Below are 18,638 nucleotides of genomic sequence, written 5' to 3' on the forward strand. Positions count from 1 at the left end.
AGTGTCCCCCAACATCGCCAATGTCCTCACAGTGTCTCTGATGTCCCCACAATATCCCTCTTCATGTCTCCAATGTCCCCAGATATCCCCACATCCCCAGTGCCCATCAGCTGCTGGGAGGCAGCAGCGACAGCGCCAGTGACAGCGGGGACAGTGACAAGGACACTGCTGTGCTATGTGGGCCACCCCATGCTGTGCGCCAACACCACGGTGAGGGCATGGGGACATGGTGGGACATGGGGATACAGAGGGGACATGGGGACATGGGTGAGATGCAGGGATATGGAGGGGTCATGGGGACATAGGGAGGGGACACAGAAGGGACATGGGGAGATGATATGGGGGGACACAAGGACATGGGTGGGACACGAGGACACAGAGGGGACACAGAGACTTGGCAGCGCCGGCAACGCAGCGCCGGCTCCGATTGGCTGAGCCTCAGCGCGCAGGAGCGGCCGCTGGGAGCCAGCTGGAGGCGGCACGGCTCTCCTCACAGAGCGCTGCTCCCGCAGCTCGGGCCGCCCCGCACGGGAGCGCCGCTGCAGCCGCTGTGCGTTGGAGCTCTCCGGGCAGCAGCGAGACGGAAAGCGCGGCACAAGGGAGCGGGTGCTGAGGGCAGCTCCGCCGGAGATGAGTGGGATAACGGCACCGGGACAGGGAATAGAACCCTGCGCGGCCCCAGCCACACTGCCCTCCTCTCCACTGTGAGATGTGGGGTGGGGATATGGAATGTAGGACTGGGATGAAGGATGGGGGATGTAGGGGTGTGGCTGTGGGATGGGCCGTGGATTTGGGATGGATCAAGGACTCGGGTCCCCCACTGCCACAGCACTGCTGCCAGCATCTGGGCCATGCCCCACCCCGTCCCCTCCTCCCCTGCTCCCGGTGCCCCCTGGACCCCCCGCGACCCCCAGAGCCTGGGGCTAAGGTGGGTCTATGGCTACAGTGAGCTGCAGGGAGGCTACAGGGGGATATGGGGCTGTGGGGGGCTGCAGGGGGATATGGGGCTGTGGAGGGCTGCAGGGAAGCTATAGGGAGGGATAGAGGGCTGTAGGGAGCTGTCGGGGGGCTGTGGTGGATATGAAAATATAGGGGGCTGTGGGGGGGGCTATAGGGAGGTGTATGGAGCTATAGGGGGTGTGGGTGGGATATAGGGATGCATATAGGGGGATATGAGCCAATAGAGGTCTGTGGTGTGGTTATAGGGGGGATATGGGGCTATAGAAAGCTGTGGGGGGCTATGTCATCATTTTGTGATTTTTTATTGTCGGTATTCCACATCATAACATCATGTAAAGCACTGGCACTAATGTTCTGGTTCTGCAGACTGCTGTTTCTGGGTGCTCAGTTCTCAGAGGGGGATGGGAGGAGCTGCATTCTCCAGGGGTCTTTGCGCCTGGAAAGGGGTTGGTGAAGCTGCCTGGCCAACCTGGAGTGCCTTTCTTCATTTGCTGCAGAGAAGCACGTGGTCCCCCTGCAGCTTACAGAGTAAGGACTCAGCTTTGGACTCTCTCTCACTTTGTTTTGATTTGTTGACCTCAATTCCGATATCATATTTAGTAAATCAACGTTCCTCCTCAGACTGTTGCCGCTGTTTTGTTTTATACCTGTCTACAATTCCCCTACCCTTCCCCCTTTTCCCTTTTTTTTTCCCCAGGGCGTGGGTCCGTGGGTCCCCTGCTGCATTAGTCATGGGACCAGGCCGGGCTGGCCCATAAACAGCCAACTTTTTTTTTTTTTCACCTTTCTCCTCTTTTTCCAGGCTGGTGGGCCTGTGGACCTGCTGTCCCCCTGTCATGGACGCAGATCCATAGATAACTCCGTGACAGCTCCTTTCAAGTATTGGAAGGCCACAGTGAGGTCTCCCAGAGCCTTCTCTTCTCCAAGCTAAACAAGCCCAGTCCCCTCAACGTTTCTTCATAGGAAAGGTGCTCCAGCCTGCTGATCATCTTGGTGGCCCTCCTCTGAACTCGTTCCAATAGCTCCGCATCTTTCTTGTACTGAAGGCCCCAGGATATGGGGCTGTAGGAGGCTGTGGGGGGATACAGGCGGGCTGTGGAGAGCTGTTGGGGGATATTGGGAGATATGGGGCTATAGGGGATGTATAGGGGGCTATGGGGCTATGGGGTGCTGTGGGGGGCCATGGGGTGATATGGGGCTATAGGGGGCTGTTGGGGGCTACAGGAAGGGATGTGGAGCTATAGGAGGTTAGGGGGGTCTGTAAGGGTGGATAGGGGTGTATGGGGCTATAGGGGATGTGGGGCTAGAAGGCTTTCGCTTCTTTTCCCTTCCTTCCTTTCCCTTCCCACTTCTCCCTGCATTTCCCTCCCCTTCTTTGTCCTCCCCTCCCCTTTCCTTCCCTTCCCACTACACCCCACATTTCCCTTCCTTTCCATTCCCTTCTGTATCTTGTTATTTTAGGAACACTTTAAGCCTTGGAGTGCTTTACTGAGAATGTTTCTTCCCGCAGTCTGTCATTTCATGGCAGGGTGGGTGAAATGCTAGTCACGGAAATTTAAATTAGAATTGAAGTTGTATTGGAATAGAATATGATTGTTTTGTGGTCTTAAATCTGAAATGTGTTTTCTCCTTGGGCTTTAGGTACAGCAATTGTTTAATAATGACTTTGGAGAAGTTTTCAGTATTCAGTCTCCTCAAAAGGAAGAAAGAAGGCTTCTGGAGGACTTAATCATGAGTCAAGCTGCCGCTAAATCTCCACTTCCAAAAGGAAAGCGTGTGAGGACATTGTGCATCTAATCATTAATGGTGATGGACACAGGCTGAGAGAGCTGGGGCTCTTGAGCCTTAAGAAGTGAAGGCTCTGGGGGAGACCTGATAGCAGACTTCCAGTACCTGAAGGAGGCCTGCAGGAAAGCTGGGGAGGGACTTTTTATAAGGGCAGGTAGTGACACGATGAGAGGAAATGGCTTTAAACTGGAAGAGGGTAGAATTAAACTAGATATTAGGAAGAAATTCTTTACTGTGAGAGTGGTGAGACACTAGAACGGGATGCCCAGTGAGGCTGTGAATGGCCCCTCCATGGAAGCATTCAAGGCCAGGCTGGATGGGGCTTTGAGCAACCTGATCTAGAGGGAGGTGTCCCTGCCTATAGCAGGGGGTGGAACTAGATGATCACAAGGGTCTGGATTTTGTGTTCTTGTGCAGGGAATTTTGGAGACATGATTTATCACCACCATAGCTAACACTGCGTGGGCAATTTTGACATGCTTTGACTTGCCAGTGCTTTCCGTTGTCTCCACTTACCTGGAACCTCCTTGAAATGTATGCCTGATGTGGAGATCTTTTCTTATTTCCTAGCTTTTGTGGCATAAAGAAGGGTGGAAAGGGGATGGAACAGCTTGTTCTAGATGCCATCTCCAAGCAATTGGAAGAGAAAAAGGTCATCAGAAATAGTCAGCATGGATTCACCAAGGGAAAATAGTGCTCAACTAAGCTCGTAGCCTTCTATGGTGGCATCACTAGCTGGATGGATGGGGGGAGAGCAGTGGAAGTTGTCTACCTTGACTTCAGCAAGGCTTTTGACGCTGTCTCCCGTGACATCCTGATAATGAAGCTGAGAAAGTGTGAGATAGATGAGTGGACAGTGAGGTGGGTTGAGAACTGGCTGACTGTCCGAGCTCAGAGGGTGGTGATCGGTGGTGTAGAGTCGGTTGGAGACCTGTGACTAGGTCTCCTAGGTGTTCCCTAGGGGGCGGTGCTGGGTCCGGTCTTGTTCAATATATTTATCGATGACCTTGATGAGGGAATAGTGTCCACCCTCAGCTGGTACACCGATGATACAAAGCTGGGAGGAGTGGCTGACACACCAGAAGGCTGTGCTGCCATTCAGCAAGATGCATACTGTGCACAGCCACCACATAGCATCTGCCCTGTTCTCCCTCTGCACAAAGGAGGAGCAGCTCAGCAAGCTTGGCCTGGGCCATCCAAGGGGATGTCCAAACATCTGGATTGTTTTCTGCTGTTTGTCTCACATCCTTCTTGAGAGAAAGCAGGAGGAGACAGAGGTCAGATTTGATCCTGTTGTGTGTGATGCTGAAGGCCAAGGGGCAGAATTTGGTGCTTAGGCAGGGGAGAGGCTAGGCAAGCTGAGCATTGTAGAGGAACGAGATTAAAATAGAGCTCATTCTACGTGGCTGTTGAGCGCTTTGCAGGTATTGATCTTGCAGCGGGATCTGTCTGGCCGCAGGACCATGGTTGGATACATGGATTCCAGTAGAAACTCAGTAAGCAGCGGTGACCTGTGCAAAGCGCTGATAGGAAGGGACCTCTGCTGAGGTGAGTGGGGGCTCAACATGTTGCTCCTTGATCACACTCATTGCTAACAGGAAACTTGCACAACATTTCTGTTTCAGCTGTCCCAACGCTTTGATCCCTTGCTGCTGGGATGGGGTGTTTGAAAAATGATTAGTGTGCCGAGCTCAGATCTCTCTTGTAGGAATAAAGCATTGAGCAAAAAGAATGTTTGGGCCAGGTGACCGCAGAAGTCTGGCTGTTTTGGGTGGTGGCAGATGATGCAAACAGGTGTTCTTGGGACTGCTGAGCTTTTAAGGTAAGTCAGGTATACTGTAGCAAGTACAGTTAGGTTCTGAAATGCCTTTAAACATGCACACTAGGTATCTCTGTCCTGCCATACCATCTTTGTTTCTTTTTGCTGCAGGTGTTTTTACTACTGTGTGTTGGGCTTGTTTGCTTGTTTGAAGGAAGACTGCTACATGTAGTTTTCACAGAGAACATCTGTTATGATTTATTGATGATTTTAATCCAAAATATCAGAAGGCGTGTTGCAAGAAAGGGCCCTGCCAATGCCGGTAAGTTCCTATTCAGCTCTGCATGAGGGACCCCACTGTGGAGCAAAGTGTTCAAGAAACATTTAGATTTAGATATAGTGTTGAGAGACATGGTTTAGTGGGGTTATTGGTGGTAGGTGGATGGTTGGACTGGATGAACTTGTAGGTCTTTTCCAACCTAGCTAATCCTATGATTCTGTGATTGTATGATTTCTCTTGCGGCTTGCAGCTGCGCTCCTTAGCACAGACGGCTCTCAGTCTTCAGCATTGTTTCCATGTGTCAGACAATTAGGCTGACCGTGCGTGTCCCAAATGCAGCCTTCTATTCCTCTAGTCTGACCAACATTTTATTTTGATGAGGAAAGAAAGAATGTGGTTGAATCTGAACGACATTTGAGTGCTAACACAGGGAGGTGAATGAGGGCCCCAGAAGCCAGCTTGGTGCTGTGGGAGCATTGTCCAATGAGAAGGTTGAAGGTAACACCTGCTGGCAGATGGGGACACTACTGTTGGCTTTAGGTGAGGAGAAAGTGAAACAAGATGACTGAGCTGACTGCAAAGGGAGGCAGTCCCTTTGCAGTCAGCTTCTCCCTTCTGGGGGAGGCATGGTGCCGCCTTTGAATTTGATCTGATAAACTACTTGTGTGCTGATGTCCAGCCAGGCTTTGGGGAGCAGGGTATATCGGGTATGACTGGGGCTTGAACCAGGCCGGGTCAAATGCAATAGGCTTTGCTCTCGTTCTTTGTGCTTTTTTTTGCTCAGGAGGGCAGGTGGTGAACCTCGTGAACGAATGGCTGCAGATGGGGTTTGCGGAGAAAGAGGTCCTGCAGGTCTTCTGTGACACCCATGAAGCTGTAGCGAGGCTGCATCAGTGTAAAACACCAGGAATCCACAGAGATCTGAAGGTGAGTTGTGGGTTCCAGTACAGCCAGAGGGGATGTGCACGCTGCTTTCTGTATGCATTGTCTGCCTACTCTGTGGCGGATGGCCTTTGAAAGCTGCTACCATGTTTCTGTTGTCAGGAAAAGTGGATATAAACACTTATCTCTATTGAAAGGTTTAAAACAGGAGCCTCTCCTTGTGACTTCCTGTATGTTTATAATCTCTAGATCTGCTTGAGAAACACGGCTGTTTGAATAATTGTGTTTTTCACAGGAGATGTGCCAGAATATATCTGACGAATGATTTGCGGTGTCTTTCTGCCACCCAAAACACTACTGATATTAGAGTAGTTCAGAAAAAGTGTGCTGTAAATGCGTTTCCTGGACTCACATGAAAAGGATGTCTGTAGATATGTTGGCCTTGGGGCAGGAGTTGTTAGCAGCGTTGGAGACTGGCCTCTAATCTTTGACCGTGAAAGTGGATGGTAAGGCTCTGTGTGCTCAGGTGGGAGCAGAGCAAGGCCAGTAGGGAAAGCTTTTGAGCAATCCCATGCCTAGAATCAAACCAATGCAAAAATACATTTCCTTTTCATCTCAGCTATCTCACAAAATACCTGAAAATTATCCTCAGCCAAGAAGGAGGCTCAGGCGTGCTTGTGAAGTTGAGAAGTGCTTTGTGGATGAGGCTCTGTTTTGAGAGTCCTCAGCAGCTGTTTGTTTTGTACTGCTGGCCGTTGTTTTGTAGGAGCAACAGAAGACTTGTGTGCTAAGGAGAACCTGGTAGTGCAGGGGAAAAAAATCCTCAGGGTTTGGATGCTTCCATGTGTTTTTGACGACTGTGATACCACTGCTTGGTCAGTTTGAGTGTGTGGAACAAGCCTGACATCCTTTTTTAGGGAGTGCTGGGAAAAGAGTCCTATGGATTTGAGAGCCAATGTTAAGTCTGTGGGCATCATCCAGGAGTTAGGGTAGGGGCTGAGGCAAGGAAAGTTGGGGTAAGATGATGAGGTGTAGGAACAGGAACCTCTTCTGCGGATATTAACTCCTGCTGTTATTTTTTTTTATTAGGAATCCATGTTTTTTTTTATACTGAACAAGCTCATTGTGCAGCCTGCGAATGAATTCATTTGCACCTGTTAATGTTTGGTGTTCTTCTCTCCATGGAGTTGCAATTGAAATGGACACTTCTGGTCTGATGTCCAGCCCGCTCCCACATGCTCAGATCAGCAAAGTTTGCAAGGCCTGGCTCTTGGTTGGTGAGTTGTGCCCAAGGTCAGAGAGTTGACTCTTCTCAACTTGGAGACTTGTTTTCCAGTTGCATGTTTTATTAATTCTGTGGCGTTGACCTCCTGAGCTCCAGCCCTAAGTGGGGATCCAAGTACTAACACAGAAGGAATGGTTTAGATAAATGTTACCTTTGACTGGAAATGCAATGCCCGGGGCTGCACACACTTGTGGCAGTTGTGAGTGTAAGGAAAGGCATGTGCTGGATGAGGGCTTTGGTGGGTGAGCATCACCCTGCTGCAGAGTAGGCAGCCGTTGTCTTTGCAGGCAGCCACATCCATGGGGATTGGAGGCTTTTTCAGCCTTCCAGCTCTTGGCTGTTGCTCTGAGAGTGGAGGTTCTTTCCCCGAGAGAACTACCAGCAGAAGGGATCCTGCATGTGGCCTTGGAGCCCTTTCAGGCAAACCAGCTGGATTAGTTTGTGGCCTGTGACTGTTTTGGAGTTAAGCCAGCAGGTTTTGCCCAAAGCACAATGACCTGTGGGCACAGTGTCCAACAGGTAGGAAGTGACCAACAGCTGGAGACAAGGGCACCTTGAGCAGCCCTCTTGAGGGGAATCCTCACTGTGAACAAAGGCCCAGAAGAAGAGGGTAGCTTGTCCCTGTGTTCACGCGGTAAGGCTTTCCTTCCTGACCTGTTACCTCTCAGGTGGTATGTCAGTCTTGTGAGAGGTAGATTGATTGTGTTTTTGCAGTGGAAATTTCCAGTATTCTGTATATGTAGTATAGGCTCTCACTGAACTTATAACCTTCTGGGGGAACAGTTGTTCTGTGTGTAGAGTAGGATCTCACTGAACTTGTAACCCTCCTGTGTAACCGTTAAAACTGATGAATAGGGTGAAGCTGAGGATGGGATGTTCCAACTCAGAAGATAAGGAAGATATGCAGGCTAGCCTAGGACAGGACAGTATGGGGAGAGTCAAGTACCAGAGAGAACGAATGTACCAACTTTGGAGTATTGCCTCCCTATCAAAATACAAACAAGAAATATGCTGACTTTGAAATATCTTCTACTCCTATCAAGGTACAAAGCAGAGCAGATGTACTGACTCTGAATTATTGGAGATATTTCAAAGTACAAAGCATGCCAAAAGACAACAGTCTGGTAATAGTACCTCTATATGGAGATGTATCTTGGTAACAGTGTCAAGAAGATTGTGAGCCTGAGACGCTCGACCAGTGAGCGCCAGGAGAGTGTCCACTTGTGTCAGGACTAGGGTATATAATGTATGAATTTTACTGACTAAGCATGCAATATCTCCCTTGCCAATAGGGGGTGTGCACCCATTATTGCAATAATGAATAAACTTTGCTGCTATCACTAAGATCTTTGCCTGAGCGGAAATCTTTGAATTTGAGCATTTCCCACACATGGAAAGGGGCTGGGTGGGACGAAACACAGAAGGAAGAGGGTGTGACTTGAAGAAATACAGAAGGAAGAGGGCTTGCTGGGCAAGAAACCGAAGGAAGGGGTCTTCCAGGGCCGAAACGCAGAAGGAAAGGAGGCTTGCTGGGCTGAAAGGCTGAAGGAAAGGGCCTTGCTGGGCCGAAACCCAGAAGGAAGGGGGCTTGCTGTGATGAAACACAGAAGGAAGGGGGTTTGCTGGTTTGAAATGCAGATGTATCTGGTTTTGCTGGGTAGAAACCTAGAAGAAACAGGGTATGACAGGATGAAACCCAGAAGGATGGGGGCATGCTGGGCCAAACCCGGAAGGAGGGGGGCAAGCTGGGCCGAAACCCAGAATGAATGGGTCTTGCTTTGTTGAAAATGAGAAGGAAGGGTTATGCTGGGCCAAAAAAGCACAAGGGAGGCAGCATCCTGGGGCATAACAATGAAGGAAGTGGGCTTGCTAGGGTGAAACACAGAAGGAAGGGGGCTTGCTGGGCCAAAACCAAGAAGAAAGTGGTCTTGCTGGACCGAAACCCAGAAGGAAGGGGGATAGGTGGTCCGAAACCAAGGAGAAAAGGTAGTTGATGGGACAAAACCCAGAAGGAAGTGGGCATCCTGGGCTGAACTGCAGAAGGAAGGGGGTTTTCTGGGCCCCTTACTTGAAGGAAAGGGGCTTGCTGGGCCAAAACCAAGAAGCAAGGGGTCTTGCTGGTCCATAACAGAGAAGAAAAAAGTATTGATGGGCCAAAATGCAGAAGGAAGAGGTCTTGCTGAGCCAATACCCAGGAGGATGGATGCTTGCTGAGCCCCAAACCAGATGGAAGTGGGTTTGCTGGGCCAATAACCAGAAGGAAGGGTGCTGCCTCTGCCAAAACCCAGAAGGAATTTGTCTTTCCGGGCTGAAACCAAGAAGGGAGGGGGATTGCTGGGCTGAAACTAAAGAGAAAGGGTAGTTGATGTGCCAAAACCCAGAAGGAAGTGGGCATGCTGGGCCAAAACCATGGAAGAAGGGGTCCTCTGGACCAAAACGCAGAAGGGAGGGGTCTTGCTGGGCTGAAACACAGAAGGAGAGAATCTTGCTGGGCTGAAACACAGAAGGAATGTATCTTTCTGTACTGAAACACAGAACGAAGGGTGCTTTCTGGGTGGATAACAAGAAGGAAGTGAGCTTGCTGGGCCAAAACCCAGAAAGAAGAGAGTTTGGTGGGTCGATAACCAGAAGAAAGGGTGCTGCCTGTGCCAAAACCCAGAAGGAATGGGTCTTATCAGGCTGAAACCAATAAGGAAGGGGGATTGCTGGTCCGAAACTAAGGAGAAAGAGAAGTTGATGGGCTAAAACCAAGACGAAAGTGGGCATACTGGGCCAAATCCCTGAAAGAAGGTGTCTTCTGGACTGAAATGCAAAAGGAAGGGGCCTTGCTGGTCCGTTATAGAGAAGGAAGGGGTCTTGCATGGATGAAACACAGAAGCAGGGGGTGCTTTCTGGGCCGACAACCAGAAGGAATGTGTACTGCTGGGCTGCAACAGAGAAGGAATGGGTCTTGCTAGGCTGAAACGCAGAAGGAAGGGGGATTGCTGGTCCGAAACCAAGGAGAAAGGGTTGTTGATGGGCTACAACCAAGAAGGAAGTGGACATGCTGGGCCAAAGACCCAAAAGAAGGGGTCTTCTGGACAGAAATGCAGGACGAAGGGGAATTGCTGGGCCGAAACACAGAAGGAAGGGTGCTTTCTGGGCCAATAACCAGAAGGAAGGGTGCTGCCTGTGCCGAAACCCAGAAAGAATGTGTATTGCTGTGCCAAAACCCAGAAGGAACGGGTCTTTCTGGGCCAAAACCAAGAAGGAAGGGGGATTTCTGGGGCAAAACAGAGTAGAAAGCGGTGCTGATGGGCCAAAACTCAGATGGCAGTAGGTATGCTGGGCTAGAACCCTGAAAGAAGATGTCTTGCAGGGCCGAAACACAGAAGCAAGGGGTCTTGCTGGTCCAAAACACAGAAGCAAGGGGTCTTGCTGGTCCAAAACACAGAAGGAAGGGTGCTTTCTGGGCCGATAACCAGAAGGAAGGGTGATTGCTGGTCCAAAACCGTGGAGAAATGGTAGTTGATGGGCCAAAACACAGTAGGAAGAGGGCATGCTGGGCCAGAAACCTGAAAGAAGTGGTCTTCTGGACCATATCATGGAAGGAAGTGGGACTTGGTGGGCCGAAACACAGAAGCAAGGGTTCTTCCTGGTCCGTAACAGATAAGGAAAGGGTCTTACTGGGCCAAAACAGAGAAGAAAGGGTGCTTTCTGGGCCGATACCCTGAAGAAAGGGTGCTTGCTGGGCCCTAAACCAGATGGAAGTGGGCTTCCTGGGCCGATAACCAGAAAGAAGGGTGCTGCCTGTGCGGAAACTCAGAAAGAATGTGTATTGCTATACCAAAACTTAGAAGGAATGGGTCTTGCTGGGCTGAAACCAAGATGGAATGGGATTGCTGGTCCGAAACCTAGGAGGAAGTGTATTTGGCCAAAAGCAAGGAGGAAGTTGGCATTCTGGGCCAAAACTCAGAAGGAAGGGGGTTTTCTGGGCCCCATCCTAGAAGGAAATAGGCATGCTGGGCTGAAACCAAGAAGCAAGGAGGCTTGCTGGTTCATAATGGAGAAGACAAGGGTGTTGATGTGCCAAAACGCAGAAGGAAGTGGTCATGCTGGGCCTAAACCCTGCAAGAAGGGGTCTTCTTTTCCGAAACGCAAAAGGAGAGGGTCTTCCTGGGCTGAAACATGTAAGCATGGGGTCTTCCTGGGCCAAAACACAGAAGGAAGAGTGCTTTCTGGTCCGAAACAAATAAGGAACGTGTCTTGCTGTGCCCTAAACCAGAAGGAAAAGTGCTTGCTAGGCTGATAACCTGAAGGATGGCATCCTGCTGGGACGAAACACTGAAGGTAGGAATCTTGCTGGGCCGAAACGCAGAAGGATGAGGTCTTCCTGGGTCGAATCACAGAAGGAATGGTTCTTGCTGGGCTGAAGCCCAGAAGGATGGTTGCTTTCTGAAGCCGAAACACAGAAAGAAGGGGTCTTGCTGGGCCGAAACCAAGAAGAAGGGGGCTCGCAGGTCTGAAACCGAGTAGAAAGGGGTTTGACAGGCCAAAACCAGAAGGAAGTAGGCATTCTGGGCCGAATTCCAGAAGGAATGGGTTCTTGTTGGGCCCCATCCTAGAAGGAAAGGGGGCTACTGGGCCAAAACCAAGAAGCAAGGGAGCTTGCTAGTTTGTAACAGAGAAGAAAAGGGTGTTGATGGGCCGAAACACAGAAGGAAACATGCATTCTGGGCTGAAAACCAGAGGGAAAGGTGCCTCCTGTGTCAAAACCCAGAAGGAATATGTATTGCTGGGCCAAAACCAAGAAGGAAGTGGGCGTGCTGGGCAGATAAACAGAAGGAGGGTGTCTTCTGGGCTGTAACACAGATGGAAGGGTCTTGCTGCTCCGAAACAAAGAAGGATGGGGTCTTCATGTACCAAAACACAGAAAGAAGGGGTCTTGCTGGTCTGAAATCCAGAAGGGAGGGGTTTTTCTGAGCTGAAACACAGAAAGAAGGCAGCTTCCTGGGCTGAAACACAGAAGGATGGGTGGATAGTGGGCCGAAATTGAGATGGAAGAGGGCTTCTATGTCCAAAAGCCATAAGGAAATGTGCTTGCTGGGCCGAAAGCCAAAAGAAAGGGAGCTTGCACTGCTGAAACTCAAATGGAAAAGGGATTTTCTTGCCCCAACCAAGGTGAAAGGAGGCTTGCTTGGCAGAAACCAAGAAGCAAGGGGGTTTGCTGTGCTGAAACTGAATAGAAAGTGGTGCTGATGGCGCAAAACCAGAAGGAAGTAGGCATCCTGGGCCAAATCCCAGATGCAAGGGTGTTTTCTGGGACCCAGTTAGGAAGGAAGGGCGCATGCTGAGCCGAAACCCAGAAAGGAGTGGGCTTTCTGAGCCTAAATGCAGAAGGAAGAGGGATTCCTGTGCCAAAACACAGAAGGACTGGTGCTTCCTGTGCCTAAATTGTGATGGAAGGGGGCTTTCTTGTCCAAAAGCCATAAGGAAATGTGCTTGCAGGGCCGAAACTCTCTACCCCTTGTTCTCGTGGGAGACTTCAACTTCCCAGACATCTGCTGGAATTATAATACAGGAGAAAGGGAACGGTCCTGGAGGTTCCTAGAGTGCGTGGGAGACAACTTCCAGACACAGCTGGTGAAGACGCCAACAAGGGGAAGCAAAATCCTGGACCTGCTGTTTGTTAACAGAGAAGGCCTTGTGGGGGATGTAAAGGTTGGAGGCCATCGGGGCAGAGTGATCATGAAATAATAGACTTCTCAATCCTTGCTGAACCTCAGAGGGGAGTCAGCAAAACTGCAACCTTGGACTTCTGGAGGGTGGACTTTGGCCTCTTTCAGACCATGGTTGGGAGAGTCCCTTGGGAGGCAGTTCTGGAGGGCATGGGAGCCCAGAAAGGCTGGGAATATTTGAAGGAAGTTATTTTAAAGGTGCAGGAGTTTACAATCCCCAAGTGATGGAAGACGAGCTGTCGGGGTGGGAGACCAGTCTGGCTGAACAGAGACCTTAAGCTGGAACTCAGGAACAAAAGGAAAGTTTATGGTCTTTGGAAGAGGGAGCAAGAAATTTAAGACAACTACAAGTACGTAGTGAAGGTACGCAGAGAGAAAATTAGAAAAGCCAAATCCCAGCTAGAACTGAACTTGGCCACTAAGGTAAAGAACAACAATAAATATTTCTGTAAATACATCAGCAGTAAAAGGAGGGATAGGGATCATCTCCATCCCTTGTTGGACGCTGAGGGCAACGCGGTGTATCATGGTTTTATGATTTTCGGTTATTGGTATTCCACATCATAACATCATGTAGTGTATGTACCTGGTTCTCAGAAGAGAAGGACTACTACATTCCCCAGGGTACTTTGCTCCTCTGTTACCATTTCCAGCCGGAGAAAAAAGATAAAAACTTGCAGATCACGAGTTCTTGTCCCTTCTTTCCGCCCGTCTCTCGTCCTGGCAGCACCTCGCTCCTCAGCCGTCTTATCGTCGGTAGTAGAGTAAGGCCTACCTTGACTTTGGACATTCTCTCTGTACTGGATTTATCAGCTTAAATTGTAATTATATTGTATTATAGTGTGTTGTTTTGCATTCCGATATCTTATTTAGTAAATTAGTTTGTTTCTCCTCAGATTGTTGCCGCTGTTCTTTGCCCTCAGGGCCATCTCCTTATCCTTTTCCCCTTTTCCCTTTTCCCAGGGCGTGGACCCGTGGATCCCCTGTCCCCTTCGTCACGGAACCAGGCTGAACGCCCGTAAACCGTTGACAGTTTGAGAATAGCTAACTTGCTATATCCTAATAGCTAAACATGCAAATAGTCAAAGTCAGTGCGTACAGCGCAGTGCAGCTGTTTCTTTGCCTCCCCCTACTGGCACACTCCAGTGAGACAGAAAGGCGTGTGGGGCAGAGGAAATATTTGCTGTTACTCCAAGTGCTGCAGGCATCAGGGGGCAGCTTGCTCTCAGGGAATGACATATGAGTATAAAACACTAAATACAACATAAGGACATTTACTTCAGGTGTAGTAATAACTTAGGCTGTCTGAGGAAAAAGGTTGATGCCTGGGGAGAAAAAGAGGCATTAGTAATGGAAGAGGTGGTGAAGTTGTAGCTTCCCTGGAAGAGGGAGGATCAGCAGGTCCTTGATTACCACTCCAAGACCTGTTGGACTGGCTGCAAGGCAAAGTGGAATGAGCTGGCCCTCCAACAGAAGTGAGAAAACTTAGTTCTTGTGATCTGTGTTTGCTGATGACAGGCCCTGGCCCTCCAGTGTTCCTCAGTCCTTTTAATGTTTAACTTTGCCCTGATGGTTTGCATAAGGTTTGAACTCTTAAATTTGCAGGTTTGGGAGCCTTTTTAAAGTGGGGACATTTTTTTCCCGATTTAGTTCAGCTGCACTGCTATCAGTAGAACCAGTGGCCCTTCTGTGGAGTGTCTGCTATGGCTGCTGTGCAGGCAAGGACAGTCTACTGTGACTGGTTGGAGTGTGGTGTCACATCTCTGAGCATGAAAGCTCTTGATGCTGGTCACATCATTGGCATTAATTTTTTTTTTTTTTTTTTTAAGAAAATTAACAATGCCCTAAACAGAAGTGAAATGGGAAAAGGAACGGTGACTTGCAAATATGAGGAGGAGACTTTTTGTTTATATTGTATATATATCAGTTCCCTTTTTTGATTTATTTTTGTGTGTTGGTATTTCAGGTGTATCGATCAGGACTATCCATAGGAATTTGTGCCAAGAAAATCCCAGGTGAGGAATGAAGCAACATGCCTTCCTGGTCTGTTTGCTTAAGGGAGTGGGCATGAATTAAGTTTTATAAGGTTGTCCCAGTAAGTGAAAGCCAGATAAAGAACATCTCAAGGCTGGCATTTTTTGTGGTTCTGTTTGTTGCTTAGGAATTGCTACCTAAGTAGAGTGGAGGAAGGGAGAAGGAGATTTTAAAATTGGAAGCAGTCAGGAACAAATCACATTTATGCATGCTTTCTAAACACTGTTATTTTGGGTCCACATTGAGGCTTCTTGAGCCTGCGTGGCCCAGTGTGTATTCCAGCTTCATGCACAGATTGTTAATTTAATCTGAATTTGTGAAATGTTTTGTTCTTTCGCCAAAATACAGACCTCAGGAGGTCACCTATTCTTCTCTCCTGATTCAAACGCAGGATTAAATATACTCACACCCCATCCCAGGCAAATCCTTATCTGATCCTCTCTTCTGAATCACCAGTAACAGGGATTTTACAGTCTCTGTGTTCCAGTGGCTAGTGATCCTTACAGTTGGGAATGTCTGATTGTCTTTTTATATTCAAAATGAGATCACATACTTCAGCTGAATTAAAAGAAAATACTTGTGAGAGAAGAAAGGGCACTGGAACAGGGCAGTAGTCACTACACCATGCTGCTGGAGCTGAAGGAGCATTTGGACAACACACTCAGATATACAGTCTGCATTTTGGTGGTCCTGTGTGGGACCAGGGATTGGACTTGTTGGAAATATCTAAATAATTTTCAGGACAGTATATCTGATAAATGCAGATTTCATTCGCAATTGCAATGGTGGGCATCCTGCAAGCAGGAGCGCGCCGATGGACACAGTATGACAGCTTTTGTACCTTGTTTCCCCCCCCCCGCCTACTCCCCTCCCCTGTTTCTCCATTGGCTGGGTACTCCAGGTTCACAATCTTATCAAATTTTACATTTGTTAATTGCTTGTTATCTGGTGTCAGTCAGTAGCCATCCTGTTGTTTCCAAGATGTCTCAGTACTCTTCTTGTTGCATAGATATGGGGATTTTCTACAAAGTTGAGGGGGTGTGGGGGGGTGCCACACTTTCCTCAATACCTTCTTCAAGGCCTTCCCTAAGGCATGTAATGATTTGTCCTTTTAATTTGTGCAGGATATTCTTGCAATCTATGTGACAAAGTATAACATATATTTTCATGCTGTCTATACATAAATTGCTGCTAGCTTATATATGTATATTGTTAATTATTCCACTTCTCCTCCTTAAATTCTCTATTACTCAGGTCCTGTCTATCCAGCACCAAAAATTAGTATTTTTCCAACATCAAGGGGTTTCTGATTTGTAAAGATATTTATTACATTTAGCTTACCTTTAACTGAAGGCCCAGAAGTTTTTCAGATGGCTGGACAGGCTGCAGTCTTCGTGTTTACTCCATCTACCTAATCTCTATGGATATATATATATATATATATGTATGTATGTATGCATATATTACTTTAGTTATATACTGAGTATGGATTGCTGGGGAAGGTTTATCTAGAGAATAAGTAATGAAAACTGTTGTCTACGACAACGTACTAAGGCCTCCCTTCCGTCCGCACCTCTGCGTGCAGGGGCATTTCGGCGCTACATACTGCCTATGTGTCCCTCTTCTTCATGCTAACCAAAGGAGTACCCTCAGCCTACCATTACATGCTGTGTGTCCCAGCCCCAAAAGATTCCCTTGTGGAAGAAGGAAGAGGATCAAGGAGGCTGAGGGTCCTTTTCCCGGGGATGGCTCGTCAGGAGGGAAAAAGTCCGGTTCGTCCTCTGGATCTACTGGACCAGGATCAAAAAGATCCTCTAGTTGGGGTCCATCCTTGTCTTTAACAAAATTACATGCGGGCAACAGAAGCGGAGCGGCAAGCGGCATGGGGGGGGCGGAGGGCGGCAGCNCCGGGGTGTGGGCCCATGGGTCCCCCATCCCCTTCGTCACGGAACAGGGCCAAACGCCCATAAACCGTTGACAATGGTGACCAAAGATGAGGATAAGGCTGAGGTACTTAATGCCTTCTTTGCCTCAGTCTTTAATAGTAAGATTAGTTGTGCCCTGGGCACACAGCCCCTTGAGCTGGTAGATGGGAAAAGGGAACAGAATAGGCCATGCACAATCCACAGTGAGATGGTTTTGGACCTGTTCCGAAAGCTGGACACTCACAAATCCATGGGGCCAGATGGATTGCACCCTAGAATGCTGAGGGAGTTGGCGGATGTGGTTGCCAGGCCGCTCTCCGTCATCTTTCGACAGTCCTGGCTAACAGGGAATGTCCTGGTTGACTGGAGACTAGCAGATGTGATTCCCATATTCAAAAAGGCCTGGAAAGATGATCCTGGTAGCTATAGACCTATCAGTCTCACCTCGGTGCCAGGGAAGGTTGTGGAAAAGATAATCTCAGGAGCCATCATGGATCAGTTAAAGGTCAACCAGGGGATCAGGCCCAGTCAGTATGGTTTTATGAATCCTGTTTGACAAACCTGATTTCGTTCTATGACAAGGTGACCCACTTAGTGGATTAAAGTAAGGCTGTCTATGTGGTCTACCTGGACTTCAGTAGAGCCTTTGATAACCAGAAGGAAGGCTGCTTCCTGTGCCGAAACCCAAAAGGAATGTGTATTGCTGCGCCAAAACCAAGAAGGAAGGGGGATTTGTGGTCTGAAACCAAGGAGAAAGGGTAGTTGATGGGCCAAAAGGCAAAAGGAAGAGGGCTTCCTGGGCCAAAACCACAAGGAAGGGGTCTTCAGGACTGAAATATGGAAGGAAGGGGTCTTCCAGGGCCGAAACACAGAAGGAAGTGGTCTTGCTGGGCCGAAACACAGAAGGCTGGGTGAATAGTGGGCCTAAATTGAGATGGAAGGGGGCTTCCTTGTCCAAAAGCTTTAAGAAATGTGCTTGCTGGACCAAAAACCCAGATAGAAGGGGATTTTCTCACCCCAACCAACATGGAAGAGGGCTTGCCTGGCAGAAAGCAAGAAGCAAAGGGACTTGCGGGTTTGTAACCAAGGAGGAAGGGGTGTTGATGGTCCAAAACCCAGAAGGAAGTGGTCATGCTGGGCCAAAACCCTGAAAGAATGGGAGTTCTTGTTCTGAAACGCAGAAGGAAGGGTTCTTGCTGGTCTGAAACTAAGAAGGAAGGGGGATTGCTGGGCCCCATACTAGAAGGAAAGGGGCTTGCTGGGATGAAATCAAGAAGCAAGGGGGTTTGCTGGTCCGTAATGGAGAAGAAAGGGGTGTTGATGGGCCAAAATGCAAAAGGAAGAGTGCTTGCTGAGACAATAACCAGAAGGAAGGGGTCTTTCTGGACAGAAACACCAAAGGAAGGGGTCTTGCAAGTCCTAAACACAGAAGGAGGGGGTCTTGCTGGGCTGAAATAGAGAAGGAAGGGGTCTTGCTGGGCCAAAACCCAGAAGGGAGGGGGCTTTCTGATCCGAAATGCAGAAGGAAGATGGCTTCCTGGGCCGAAACACAGAAGGATGGGTGGATAGTGGGCCAAAATTGAGATGGAGGGTGGCTTCCTTGTCCAAAAGCCATAAAGAAATGTGTTTGCAGGGCCAAAACCCAGATGGAACAGGATTTTCTCGCAGCAACCAAATTGGAGGGGTGCTTGCTGGTCCAAAACGGAGTAGAAAACCCAAAAGCAAGGAGGCTTGCAGTGCTGAAACCCAGATGGAAAGGCATTTTCTCACCCCAACCAAGAACCAAGGGCTTTCTGGGCCAAAACCAAGAAGCAAGGGGGATTGCTGGTCAAAAACTGAGTAGAAGGGGGTGTTGATTGGCCAAAACCAGAAGGATGTGGGCATCCTGGGCCAAAATCCAGAAGGAGGGGGGTTTTCTGGGCCCCAGCCAGGAAGGAGGGGGCTTGTTGGGCCGATAACCAGAAGGAATGTGTATTGCTGTGCCTAAATCCAGAAGGAATGGGTCTTG

At 49.0% G+C, this 18,638-nt stretch overlaps 1 protein-coding gene and 1 long non-coding RNA gene across 3 annotated transcripts; both read left to right on the forward strand.

The window, feature by feature from the left end:
* LOC110408269 lies at positions 325 to 2,938 on the forward strand. 2 transcript variants are annotated; one of them, XR_002444264.1, is made up of 4 exons: positions 325 to 704; positions 1,327 to 1,488; positions 1,763 to 1,928; positions 2,602 to 2,938. XR_002444264.1 is itself a non-coding variant. In XM_021416856.1 (3 exons), the coding sequence occupies exons 1-3, from the start codon at positions 339 to 341 to the stop codon at positions 1,889 to 1,891; spliced, it is 657 nt and encodes a 218-aa protein (XP_021272531.1). In that variant the 5' UTR covers positions 326 to 338; the 3' UTR covers positions 1,892 to 2,938. The 2 variants fall into 2 exon arrangements, 1 of the variants encoding a protein (XP_021272531.1); XM_021416856.1 differs by having other exon boundaries at positions 326 to 704; positions 1,763 to 2,938.
* On the forward strand, positions 3,014 to 8,319 carry LOC110408408. The gene is made up of 5 exons (XR_002444312.1): positions 3,014 to 4,296; positions 4,457 to 4,570; positions 4,679 to 4,829; positions 5,572 to 5,714; positions 6,759 to 8,319. It is a non-coding gene; the product is annotated as an uncharacterized LOC110408408 (long non-coding RNA).

This window comes from Numida meleagris, chromosome 19 (assembly GCF_002078875.1).
Source record: "Numida meleagris isolate 19003 breed g44 Domestic line chromosome 19, NumMel1.0, whole genome shotgun sequence".
NCBI classification, from domain to species: Eukaryota; Metazoa; Chordata; class Aves; order Galliformes; family Numididae; genus Numida; species Numida meleagris.

Excerpts from the sequence above, each read along its gene's own strand:
- LOC110408269 (XM_021416856.1), top strand. The coding sequence starts at position 339 with ATGGGGGGACACAAGGACATGGGTGGGACACGAGGACACAGAGGGGAC. Across the intron at positions 705-1,326 it reads ACACTGCCCTCCTCTCCACT|ACTGCTGTTTCTGGGTGCTC; the intron begins GTGAGATGTGGG and ends CTGGTTCTGCAG. Across the intron at positions 1,489-1,762 it reads GTCCCCCTGCAGCTTACAGA|GCTGGTGGGCCTGTGGACCT; the intron begins GTAAGGACTCAG and ends CTCTTTTTCCAG.